The 12,833-nt window shown below is 40.1% G+C and overlaps 1 protein-coding gene across 1 annotated transcript in view; it reads left to right on the forward strand.

Moving 5' to 3' along the window:
* LOC139634903 (copine-8) overlaps nucleotides 1-12,833 on the forward strand; it is an 84,039-nt gene that overhangs the window by 64,811 nt on the left and 6,395 nt on the right. Inside the window, exons 14-19 of the mRNA XM_071501634.1 lie at nucleotides 1,743-1,789; nucleotides 3,347-3,528; nucleotides 3,929-4,056; nucleotides 6,249-6,351; nucleotides 8,066-8,123; nucleotides 8,270-8,343. Coding sequence (XP_071357735.1) covers nucleotides 1,743-1,789; nucleotides 3,347-3,528; nucleotides 3,929-4,056; nucleotides 6,249-6,351; nucleotides 8,066-8,123; nucleotides 8,270-8,343 — 592 coding nt within the window. The remainder of the gene's footprint in view (nucleotides 1-1,742; nucleotides 1,790-3,346; nucleotides 3,529-3,928; nucleotides 4,057-6,248; nucleotides 6,352-8,065; nucleotides 8,124-8,269; nucleotides 8,344-12,833) is intronic.

Raw genomic sequence — 12,833 nt, forward strand, 5'->3', positions numbered from 1 at the left:
GAGAAAGAGGGCATGTATAATTTAGGCTGCTTGGCTGAAGCTTGTCTGTGCCAGCATGAGGAACTGGACCAAAATTCACTCAGACCTCCTCTCTCCTGTTCCCCTCGTCCTTGCAGCTGTCCTCTAGAAAAGCTACCTCACTGGCATTTTATTGATGTTTTGGCAATCAAGCCATCCTGTTAATCACTCTGTAATTCATCTTTTGTCACTTTTTACAACATCATTATTGGCTGTGTTGGAGTGTTGGAGCTTTCCTCTTGGCCATTGGGTTTCAAAATGAATAGGTGCAACGAGTTTCTGTCCCAACATCAGGCAGTGTCACTAGATTCAGTGTCTTTTTGCTCCCCTTTGTTAAAGCTGCTCTGTGGAACAGGCCTCTTATCATTAAACGCCTCTTGAACTTTCTCCTACCTCTGTCCCACCCTCTCTCTCCCTCCTGTTCTGTCCCCTCTGGCTGGCACAGTGCCTGTACTTCACATGTTCTGCTGAGGTGACAAATATGATGAGCTACTGGCTGTTTTACACAATCTGAATACTGAAGATGTGCATAAGTTAGGCAGGGAGGCTTTGTTTGTGTGTGTTTTTGTGTGTGCGCGCGTGTGTGTGTGTGTGTGTGTGTGTGTGTGTGTGTGTGTGTGTGTGTGTGTGTGTGTGTGTGTGTGGCAGCGGGTGGGGATTGGTGTGAAAAAGCTGTGACAGGTCGACAGAGCGCTTAACCACATCCTGTTCCTGCAGGTTAACAGGATAGGAAATGTTATGATTGAGGGAGACGTGCCACTCTCTCATGCTGGGTGCTGTGGCGTGTGATGTTTGTCTCTGCCTTGTTTCATCTCATATTTCTGCTTCTGTTTTCTGTCTGCTGTCTCAGGAACTACAAGTGCAAAGCCTGTGTCAAAGTCAAATCAAATCAGGAACTTAATTTCTAAATAGATTATTAGATCATACAGAGCAGGCTAACCTTTTAGCTGCAGCCTGCTATTTAAACTTCATTGGACATCCAAATACAAAATACGGAAAGAGACAAAATACATTATCTAATCTGATAACCACATTCTCTTGGAGTTAGTGAGTGAGCTTACGCTTACAGCCTGACTGTAAGGTTGGCAGTCAGTCAGTCAACCACTTAGTTTCAGGCTGATATATCTCTTCAACCATTGGATGGATGGCCATGGAATTTTGTACAGACATTCATGGTGCCCAGCAGATGAATCCTACTGACTTTGGTGATGCCCTGACTTTTCCTGTAGCGTTAAAAAAAGTTACAAAATTTCACTCTGCAAGGCTGGATGGTAGGTCCAGGTGGGATCCTTGGGGCATGGCTGAGGGTAGTGGCTTTATTGTGACATCATTAAGTTTTAGAGGTCATAATGGCTTGCCTGCCTCTAAAAAAAACATTTATATATATATATATATATACTTTTTTTTTGTTAATGAGACAATAGCTGTGTTCTCTGTTAAAAACAACCTTCCCATGAGCAATGCCATGCTTACATGTTTGGTGTGAAAACCCAGTAACTCACTGTCTCCTCATTATTGTCAGAGCTAAAGGGAATGAGGAACTCTGTACTCTCAAACATTGATCACTTTAACCTGCTTATGTTTGCAGTTCATGTCTTCTTGTTTCTTGTTGAATCACAGGTGTGTGTGTGTGTGTGTGTGTGTGTGTGAGAGAGAGAGAGAGAGAGCGAGAGAGAGAAATAATTGTTTATTAATGAATCATCTTTCTGCTTTTGTTTTCCAAGGACCCAGATTAACTTCACCGTGGCCATTGACTTTACAGCTTCCAACGGTAAGTAAACACACACATACATTTTGAATGGTCACACTAACACTCTGAGAGACCCACATAAAGTCTGAATGCCGAGGGAGCATTTATTCAAATATATGTGGATAGGGAATCAAGTGTTTCCTAATAGCCCTCTCCACCATACCTGGCAGCTAAAGCTGAGTGCAGTAACATGCTATGATGGCCACGATGAAGGATCGTGTTGAACATCTACCCTTGAGCTCGGTCCTGGCGGGACAGGCAGCGGCAATAGAGCAAAATCCTATTAAATGAAATGAGAGCTGTCAGGCAATGGATGTAAAATGTGTTTGAGGCTGAGGTGTACTTGATCTTGCCTGGCTCTCACTAAACATCAATACTGAATGCTGGCAAATTGAGGTCTGCAATTAAATTGAATAGTGATATGAAAAGACATGTACTGGGAGATTGAGACAAGCGTCATATTAATACATTTACAACTACATTAAGTTAATTAGCAGCCAATTTAGCTCCATCAGTGATGCAGTTAGATGACCCACACATGTTGTGGTGTCATATAGAAGCACTAGAAATCTATTAGGTGTTGTTTATGGAAGCATTGGCTGCTATATTGAAACACAAAATGTATTGGTTATTTAGAAGTTCAAGTGGCTCCTCAAACAGCGTTAGTGGTTCCCGTAAAGCGCCTTTAAACCCACACAGCCTCTGACATTCCGTTATCTCATCTTTCTGTCATTTAGAGGGATTTCTCAAAAATATTTATATTTTTGACTTCAATTTTTGCCTTTTGGTGGAACTTGTAAAGTTCCATCTCCAAAAAAGATATGGGATATACACTGAGGGGCTACAATTTATTTTGCTGTGACCGCCCCAGGAAAGGAGTTGGTATTGCTGTTTATTTTAAAAACTGATTTTATTTAGTTCCTTTAACTTCACTTCCTGTAAGGAGGCAATATGAACTTTTAGCCCTGAAGTAGGGGACATTTTATAACAGCCATAGGTTGCCACAGACCACATTCAGCAAACAGTGAAAGTCTGTTATCTTTAAGCAATCAGCTGAATTTTACCAAGGTTCTTATTGTTGGTGATTTTAATTTTGACTGGTTGTCCCCAAAATCTTTCTTTATTTGTAAATATGTTGTTGATGCTGCTTGCCTTGGCCTGGTCTCTCCTTACTTAACCTAGATAAATAAAGGTTAGGTTTAGGGTTAGGGTTAGGGTTAGTTTTACACTCAGTATTTAACCAATGATCACATTTGCGACCAAAAATAAAACGCATTTTGCCTAATATTTCCAAAAGCATTTTAGAAAACACATAATTTTGTGTCATATTTTCAAGGAAATAAAGCTCATGTTCTCACATAGCAGAGAAATCTTAGATCATGAAATGTTAAAAAGTTCATATTTTGTTCCTTCCACTGTAACCATGGCGACCTGTAAGATTAGTCACATCATACAAATCTGAAATCTCATAAACTCATAAAATCTAATTGTGTTCTTCTGCTGTTGACTGAGATGTCTTCATATCTAACCACAAGGTACCTCTAACGGTGTTTGTGTGTCTCTTCTCCTCACAAACAGGTAACCCGGCCCAGCCCACCTCACTCCATTACATGAGTCCCTACCAGCTGAATGCCTATGCCATGGCCCTCAAGGCAGTGGGGGAGATCATCCAGGACTATGACAGCGATAAGATGTTCCCTGCGCTTGGTTTTGGAGCCAAGCTGCCACCTGACGGACGGGTCTCCCACGAGTTTGCCTTGGTAAGAATGAGAGTGACACCAGGATGGAAGGCAGGGATTAGAGGAAGAGAGGAAGGAGTGGAGTTGCTCCCTTCACTGAGCTTTTAAACCACATATCTCCACACTTTAATTAGTGTTGGAAGGTTTATTGGGGTGGATAAGATAACAGAAACACCTGCAGGACTAGGAGGTGGTGTTTAGCTAAGTGTCCCAAATAAACTGGCAACTGAGTGTATAAATAATTCTCGTTAACTTTTTATTTATTTATAATAACAGTTGTCAGACAAAACCCTGGTGAATACAAACATAATCCCTGAGCTTGTTTGTTCCATCTGCTTCTCCTGTGCCTCTGGGCCTGGTGAATGAATCTGAAATGAATCATGAAAGTTAATTATCTCTGCTCCTCTTTTGTTAAATGCAGAACGGGAATCCTCAGAACCCGTACTGTGCAGGTATTGACGGTGTGATGGAAGCCTACTACCAGAGTCTGAAGTCAGTTCAGCTCTACGGACCCACCAACTTCTCCCCTGTCATCAACCATGTGGCCAGGTAACTCTCATACGCAAGGATTTAATGCAAAAGCTATCTCCACTTTTTCCTCAAACACACATTTACAGCTTCCTCACTCAGAACTCAGAATTTACTTTTACACAACCTTTTTCTTGTATTTCAATTTTCATTATACCACATGCACGCTTGCTTTACACTTGAGTATTTGCTATCACTGCTTATGTAATGAACTTCAAATCATTTGAATATGCGTGAAAGAACACCGAGTACATTTCACTCTGCGATTGACACTCAACATGTGTTCTCAGGTTTTCGCTAATAAGCTCTCTGCAGTGAGTGTTGCCAGGTAGCTAACAAGAGTGAGAGGAAGAGGGGGAGAACTAAGGATGCAAACAGAGAAAGTACCTGACAGCTGATTGCATGTTTGTTTGTTTCGATGGAAACATCATTTTTGCTGCAGGAAAGCCAGGCCGACACGTGATCTAGACAGAGTTTAAAAAAAAAAAAAAAAAAATTATGTAAGTACGTAATTAAAGAGATGTGATCAAGTGAAGTCTCTCATCAGGTTACTTCACATATTTAGACCGTAATTTAGTGAAATCTTAATTGCAGAGTTACATGTGAAGAGGTAAATGCGCCTAGGATGAAAATGATGAAACAAGCAGAAATACGGAGGCAGAAGTTTACTTTTATTCATTCTGTAATGTCACCTGAATACCTTGATTTCCCCTTTCCTGACTCAGCTGTTATTTTCATCAAACCCCCTCAAACTTCCCGCTTTTTTCACACATCTCCAACATGTTTTTTTTCTGATTGCACAAACTAATCACTCATTTCTAAGATATTGATATTCTCTCTGTTTAATGAGGCAGTTAATCATTTTGGGAGATATGCTTATTCACTCCCTTCTGAGAGTGAGATAAGAAGATCAACACCACTGTCATGTTTTTATGTTAAGTATGAAGCTGTAGCCTGGAGATGTTAGCTTAGCATAAAAACTGGGAACGTGGAGAAACAGCTAGCCTGGGTCTGTCCAAAGGTGTCTACTATCTCCTTTCTATCTCCTTTTTTTTTTTTTTCCGCCAATGCTTTTAATCTTTATGCTAAGCTAAACTAACCACCTGCTGACTGTAGCATTAGCACACGGACATGAGAGTGTTGTTGATCATTTTACTGACTCTGCTCCACGTTTTTGTGTATGTGGATCTGTATCTGACTCTTGTGGTGATTAGGTTTTTTTGAAGCATAGATATGTTGAAACATTTGAATAACACGAACTTAACCTTATTAGCTTCACTCAGCCAAACTGCATCTCATTAATTCTGTTTTTGCTACAAAATCTCACTTCAAGACTCAGCTCAACTCAGCTGGATAAGTACCAGACTAATCAGCATACATTCTACAAACTCGTCCTCCTAAACCTCATTAAAAACTTTTACATTTAGGCGCTGAAGATACAAGTAATATTTTTCTTCAACTTTGCTTATTTAACTTCAGGCCTGTTAACGTTGCCATGTACAAGCTATTGTCATCATCCAGTCCTAGTCCTGTCTACTGACTGCCCTCAATATTTTCATAACAACACTTTTTTTCTTCAATGTGTTGCTTCACCCCGACACACTGCTTAGTAACTATTCACTTTACCTCTTCTCCCCTTCTCTCTCACTTCCACTTTTGCCTCCATCTTTCTCCATCTGCGATGCTGTGATCATCTACAGTGAGAGACACCTGAGTATCAGTGGGGAGGAGACAGACATATACACAGATCTAACCTCCCAGTGCAGAAAGGTGACATGTAGCAGAAACCAAAGCAACTGAAATAATCTCTGTGTGTAAATATTGGTAACAGTTAGTAAGTTCACATTGGAGTGAAAGGTCACACTCAACATCACAGGAGAAAATGAAAGCCATATTGGGCCAAGGATCTGTAGAATTGATATGAAGATAGATGTAGAAAAAGAAGCATTTGACACATTAAGATCCTCCAGAGTGGGAGGTAAGTGACATTTATTCAATGAGAAAAATTATTTTCAGGAGATGTGAAATGCTTTATTTGTACTCAGCTGCTTTTGTGTACTTTTTTTATTTTTAGACACACAGTAAGCACTTTAATTGAAACTACATTGAATGATGCTTGATATGCTGAAGGAGTGAATCATCATGGCAAACCAACGACATGATGGCAGCACAGAAATAATTACAAAGATAGTTTTGTGTGTTTTTGTGCATAGGTATGCAGCTTCAGTGAAGGATGGCTCCCAGTACTTTGTGCTCCTCATCATCACTGATGGCGTCATCTCAGACATGGCCCAGACCAAGGAGTCTATTGTCAACGTAAGAACATCTATTGTAGCTGTTAACAACACCTGGCCCTTCACTGTTACCCCCAAAACAAAAGAAGAAATAGAATTCAAGTCAAATGGTTTTATCTTTCAAAGTCTGTTCGTTTGAGAAAATTGCATCAGTTAATGGGTTTAATAGTAATAATAACGATAACTAGACTGCAAGCAACTATACTGGGGTCCCTGCGCCCGATACAACAATTCCTTAATAATACATCTTTATTAAAATAGCACATTTGATTTAGAAAAGAAATACAAATGTGCCTCACAGAGGATGAAAAAGACAGATGCACAAGGTCTGAACATTAAAAGCAAATGAATGAATGAGAAGAGAAATGTTGTCATTAAGACAGCTGCTTATTTAGTTGGAATCTTTAGTATATGTAAATGAAAAACAGATTGTTCATGTATCGATGACTGTGAAGTTAAATTTCCAAAGCAGCTGGGTTGGTGAGCGTGGATAGATCGCATGTTGTGCACTAAAAAGAAAGAATTCACCATGGAAACATTTGAAACTAATGCCATTATGATGCAATAGTGTCTAATAATTTATACTGCATAGTTCAGCAATCACTTACATAAAACCATAAAAAAATACATGCAAACGACCTGAACTGTCATGGACAGAGGACGAATCACAGTTGAGCAAGAATGTGTCTCTTAAATCTTCATTATCGTTTCTCTGTTTTTGAATGAAGGATGGAAATCGGCTCGGGCAGTGTTTCCTTATTAAAAACAATGAAATGACTCGATTAACAACAGGCCTTACAAATCATGTTAGTCTGCCAGATTATACATAAATTTAAGGGGGAGTTCATTAAAATTAGCATTTTGATTGTTTGTTATTGACTTTATATACTGGACAGCCTTTGCTACTGTCCTTTTTTTTGTATTTTCTGTGCCATTCTCAGTTTTGACAGCACGTTGTTCACCCTCTGTCCATCCTCTCCATCACTGTCAAGTCATAGCATGCTCCAGAGGGAGGCCACAGCGCCAACTAGAATACAAACAAAATGAACAGTGAACAACAATCATTTTTGTGAAAGCACTGATCCATCTCACGCCTTTGAAAGCAGGGGAGCAGAGGAAAGGAGAGGAGGCTGAGAAGAGTGAGGAAGGAGGCTAGGGGAGAAAAGGAGACAGGGATGAGTGAACAGCAAAAGAAAAAGGAGCAGAGGGCAGTAGAGACATAAAGAGGACGTGTACCAAGGGGAGCAAAAAATAAATGAGATCTTTTGATAAGATCATCTATTGCTCTGCTGCCTGAGGTCAACACATTACTCAAATACACTGAACACACACCCTGTCCTTCTAATACACACTCTGACACTTACACGTACTCACACACAGACAAACACATGTCATTTGTAAGCTGTCAGTGAGCAAGCCTCGTGTTGTTGATTCTCTCGTCTCTAATATTATTCACTGTGATGTCCCGACCCACGCAGCGCTGCAGGTGGCTGCAGTAAACACACATATCACAGATTCACACACATGCTTACACATATTATATGCTATGTATTATACATGATCAGTGAATGCTTTGTTTACCTCTGATGATGATAGGGCTGCACCTGTGGCTCAGGTGGGGCTCAGTCCCATTAATGACCCTCATGGACAGAAACAGTTTGTATAAATAAAGAAATGTTTTTGAATTTTTGAAAAGTGTCAAATATGTATTGCTCCTCTCCTCTCCTCTCCTGCAGGCCGCCTGTCTGCCAATGTCAATCATCATTGTTGGGGTAGGACCTGCAGAATTTGATGGTAAGTCAACAAGACCTTGTGAATTAGAGGGTAATCACTGATTTGTTGGTCCTCCAGCATTAAGAAATAATGCACATGTGTGAGGTTTGTGCTTTCTTTTCCTGTCCATCCTCCTCAACGTTTTTTATCCTTTTTATTCTCCTCAGCCATGATCGAGTTGGATGGCGATGAAGTCAGAATCTCATCTAGAGGAAGATATGCTGAGAGGGACATTGTTCAGGTACACACTCCCCATTGTTTTGACAGAAATCAACAGTGAAACCACATCCAAGATTAGGCACAGAGATTCTTTATCATCACTCTTTTCTGGTTTAGTCATATAAATCAGGGCTGAATTAACATCACCAGGTGGCCCTGAGGTAGTCTCTGGGCCCTTATTAACCCCTCTCCTCCTCCCTTTTCTCACTTCACTACTGGAATACTACTTGACTTGTCCTAATGTTTACTCTGTGAACACATTAATTGAGTTCATATATTCAGCGCAGAAGCACAGTACTGAAATGGTAAAGGTCTTAAAACTAGATGAAGACAAGATCTAAAGATAAGGTAATAAAGCAGGACCCTGCTAAAGGTGAATATTATTAAATCAATATTAAATCAGCACCAACAGTTCGCATGCAGTAAGCCTGGAGCTTTTGGGGCCCTGGAGGTCTGGAGCCCCACAGCAGCTGCCCACTTTGACCGACTGGTAAGGTTAGGTTAGGTTACTTTATTTGTACCCGTTGGTTTGCAGTGAACAGACATACAAACACATTTAACACACAGCAGAGACAACACCATGTGCACAAGGTTAAAAAACAAATTAATTAATAATTAATTAATTAAAAATTGCTTCTGTGCAGTGTAATAATGTGAATGATGGCTGCTGGAACAAAGCTGTCTTTATGCCATTTTGTTCTGCACTATGAACCTTTGTCCAGAAGGGAGAAACTGATTGTAATCCAGCAATGTGACTTGTCGCTGCCTTTTTAAGCCTTGTCACTGTATTTTTAAAGGTGAGTGGAACACCTGAGTCCTGTCCAGGCTGACCACCTCTGTCCATGCAGACAGACACCTGGTCACCTTGACCCTATAGTACACCAGACCACATATGGCAAGACAGACACATATGATGGCATCCTCCCCAGTTACTGTGAAGAGTCAGACAAAAGTCTGTTTTTCTGTTTCACTTTCTCATTAAAACAGAGACCATCAGCTCTGACCCACGGCCCTTGGCTTCAAAAGTCTACAGGCCAGTGTGAGGTCAGCAGTCACTCAGTTAGAAGAGACCTGTGCAGTGCTACAGAGAAAAGTAAACAGATGAGACATGGGAGAGGCTACTTTCTACTTTGCCGTGTAGAGTTTGGGAGATGAGATGGGTCCCTACTATCTGGAAAACAGCCACAGAGACATGAATGAATGTGTAAATTCAAAATGTCATTTTGAGTAGTTTATTTTTATTTGTTGTTTTTATTTATCTCTTTTACTCCATCTGTTCCCCTTTTTATTTGTATGTTTGTTTGTTTTTCAGTTAGGGATCAGCCCAAAATGAAAAGTGGTATTTTTATGCCTCTGCGCCGGCGACAGCCAGAGGCATAGTGTTTCCAGGTTGTCCGTCTCTGTCGGTTCGTCCCATTCTCGTGGACACTATATCTCAGTAACGCCTTGATGGAATTTCTTCAAATTTGGCACTTGAACTCAAGGATGAACTGATTAGATTTTGGTTGTGAAAGGTCAAAGTTCAAGGTCGTTGTGATCTCACAAAACACAGTTTTGGCCTTGTGAGCACAATATCTCTGTCACACCTTGTGGGAATTTCTTCAAGGAAATAACTATATTCTGGTGTTTAAAGGCCAAAGGTCAACGTTAACGTGATTTTGGCCTTGTCTCTGAATTTCTTCAAATTTGCCACAAATGTTCACTTGGACTATAGGATGAACATACTTTGGTGGTCAAAGGTCAACAGTCAAGGTCAGTGTCACCTCACAAAACACAACACAGCCATTACTCAAGACACAGCAATTATGACAGATTTTCTCACAAAATGTTAATATTTTATATCAATCTGGATAAACAGGGAGGTAATCTTAAATAAATGTAATCTTAATCTTAAAATATGAGTGGCGGAGGCAAACAGCCACAGTAGTTGTACTTCATATTTATGTGATTCCCTGGTGTCAAGGCAAAGTCAAGTTTTTCTCCTCCATGACCTTTACACTGCCACTGTCATATCTTGCTCCCTCATCCCACGTGGGCGAGGGAGACACACTCGTTAGTTGGCTTTTTAACAAGATGAAGTACACACACACACATGCTGTGCATAAAAAAAAACTAAGTTTCAGTACTGGAACATTACACCAGCTCTGCCTACAGGCTCTCATTATCAGCAAGCTAATAACCCAGAGTGACATGGCGAGGTTTACATTTTACAGCGAGGGCTTCCAGCATAAATTGGCTTCTCATATGATTCTGTGACTGTAGGTGACAACAGCTCATTAAGTAAATGAAACAGAGACATCATCGTATCCATCCTCATTTAGTTCAGCAACATCGTCCATGTAAGAGCATATAACCTGTGATGGTTTGTGACACAATATGTAAGCATTTATTAAATCAGCAGGTGGATCAGGATTGTGAAGGAGGCAGTGGTCCTGAGATGTAAATAGTTGCAACAGCCTGATGGTTAAAGACGTCAAGAACAACAGCAAACCACTGAAAAACTGTATGACTAAAACTTTAAAGTCAGTCTTAATGTCAAGTGAAGTGCCTGTGACCCTCCAACAACGGTTTGTAGCTCTTTGTATAGTGAAACCCTGTTGACCACTGACACAACAATGACAGATTATTGTAGCTACATGTACAGTACATCTAATGCAGTCATTTCAAAGAAATAGTCCCTCCTTATTACAACTTCGGTTTTATTTTCATAGTTTTGTTTAGGGCTGAACAGTTAATTGAAATATTATCTATATATATCCAAGTGCTGTATCCAAATCACAGGAGTTGCAATGTTGTGATAAAGGTGAAATGTATCACAATATACCATTATAAATAAAGCAATGAACTAATGTGGTGCTAAAGAGCCTACACATCATATTAGCAGCCTTAGTTTTGTTCTTTGTGGTTGTTGTAACATTGTACACACCAGGTTTACTGCTGGGGGCTGGGAACTTGAAGACATCGCTACAAATCTGACTTGGTGAGGAATGTGAGCAGTCAGAGCTTCAGAAGGGTTGTAAACAAGCCAATAGTTTAGCCCAGCAGTTTTTAAAGTCTGAGACTGTGGGCCTCCCCTCACCCCACCTTAGTTTACTTGCTTTGTTTCGCTCAATTCCTGGATGCCTATGGGATCATGACATTCAACAATTGAGCCAAGATACTAATACTGATAATTGCTGTTTGAAATAATGTGAGACTAAACCAAATACATAAAAAGGTCTGTCCTAAGGCTTTTATTCTTTTCTGACACTAGTAAATTGGGGAAAAACTGTAAAATTCCTCAAAACTACTATATCTCTGAACTATCAATCAACCAAATCACACGCATTTAAGCTAATTTACCTGATCCTCTTTTGATAACTAATATAACTCTAATATTTTTTCCTTTCCATTCACTGAGCTTGTGTGGTTTAGCCAGCTTATCTAAACCATCTAAACCACCATTCTTATTTACACTCACACACATCTCACACAAGTCTTGCTAATTTTTAAAACCACAGTGATCCCTGTCCATAACTCACCTTACATAAAAGTTATCCTAATGAGCTTGAGGCAGTGTGGTGTTTCGATTTTACATTTGTGAAAAAGATGCCATTGATATCAAGAATCAGCATCAGCATACCCTTAACAATGGAAACTGGAATCACAAGAGAAAAAGTCAGATGCTTTTATGTGTGAAGTTCAGTTGGGTTTCAGACTTGTTATCAACATATCAACATATTTTCAGCCTGTTATTGGATCCCATTTTCTGGCGCTAACTAGGGCTTTATATCTAGCTGCTGGCTCTCTGCCCATCCCCTCTGCTCAGTTTCACATGCCAGCTGCCCCAAAAGGCATCAGCAGATTTTAAAAACATAACATCACGAAACTGCACATTCCTTTCTGTCTTCATTTACTGCTCATGTCAGTCACCTTAGGGATCAGATTTTGCTCCAACAGTTGTTAACTAGAAAGTTTTTATGTTCACCACCTCCTTGATGACTGACAACCAGACACCAGAGGTTCATTTCAGAAAATAGAGCCAATCTGCAGTGTCTTAATTATGAATGTGATCTAGACCGGTGAGTTGTATTTTTACAAAAATAATCTTACAGTTTATGAGCATTTCTTCCACTTGCTTGGAACTAAACGGATGGATTGTGTGATATAATTTGAATTCTTGCTTTGAAGCTATTTTTTTCCATCATTCTCCAATTTTTGCTCTGATACATTTCACCCTCATTCCTCTGCTCTTCTTCTTTCTCACCCCTTTTCCTCCTCCTTTCACTCATCTCTACTCCATCTGCTATTTTTCTGCAATCCTCCTCTGTGTTACTTTCCTCATTTTCCCTTTCTTTATAAACCCAACCTCCAACAAGTCTCTCCCTTCATTGCTACTCTTCTCAGCTGACCATTCCCGAAGCCCCTCCACCATTAGTTGCTGTTGCTGCACCTGTTAAGGTGTCAATTCTGGCATGGTACATATGCACTTTGCAGGGATAATGGTGGCAGATTAACCACTTGAAATTCATA

This window comes from Trachinotus anak, unplaced genomic scaffold (assembly GCF_046630095.1).
Source record: "Trachinotus anak isolate AG129_WGS33_773 ecotype Australia unplaced genomic scaffold, CSIRO_AGI_Tana_v1 ptg000018l, whole genome shotgun sequence".
Classification (NCBI taxonomy): domain Eukaryota; kingdom Metazoa; phylum Chordata; class Actinopteri; order Carangiformes; family Carangidae; genus Trachinotus; species Trachinotus anak.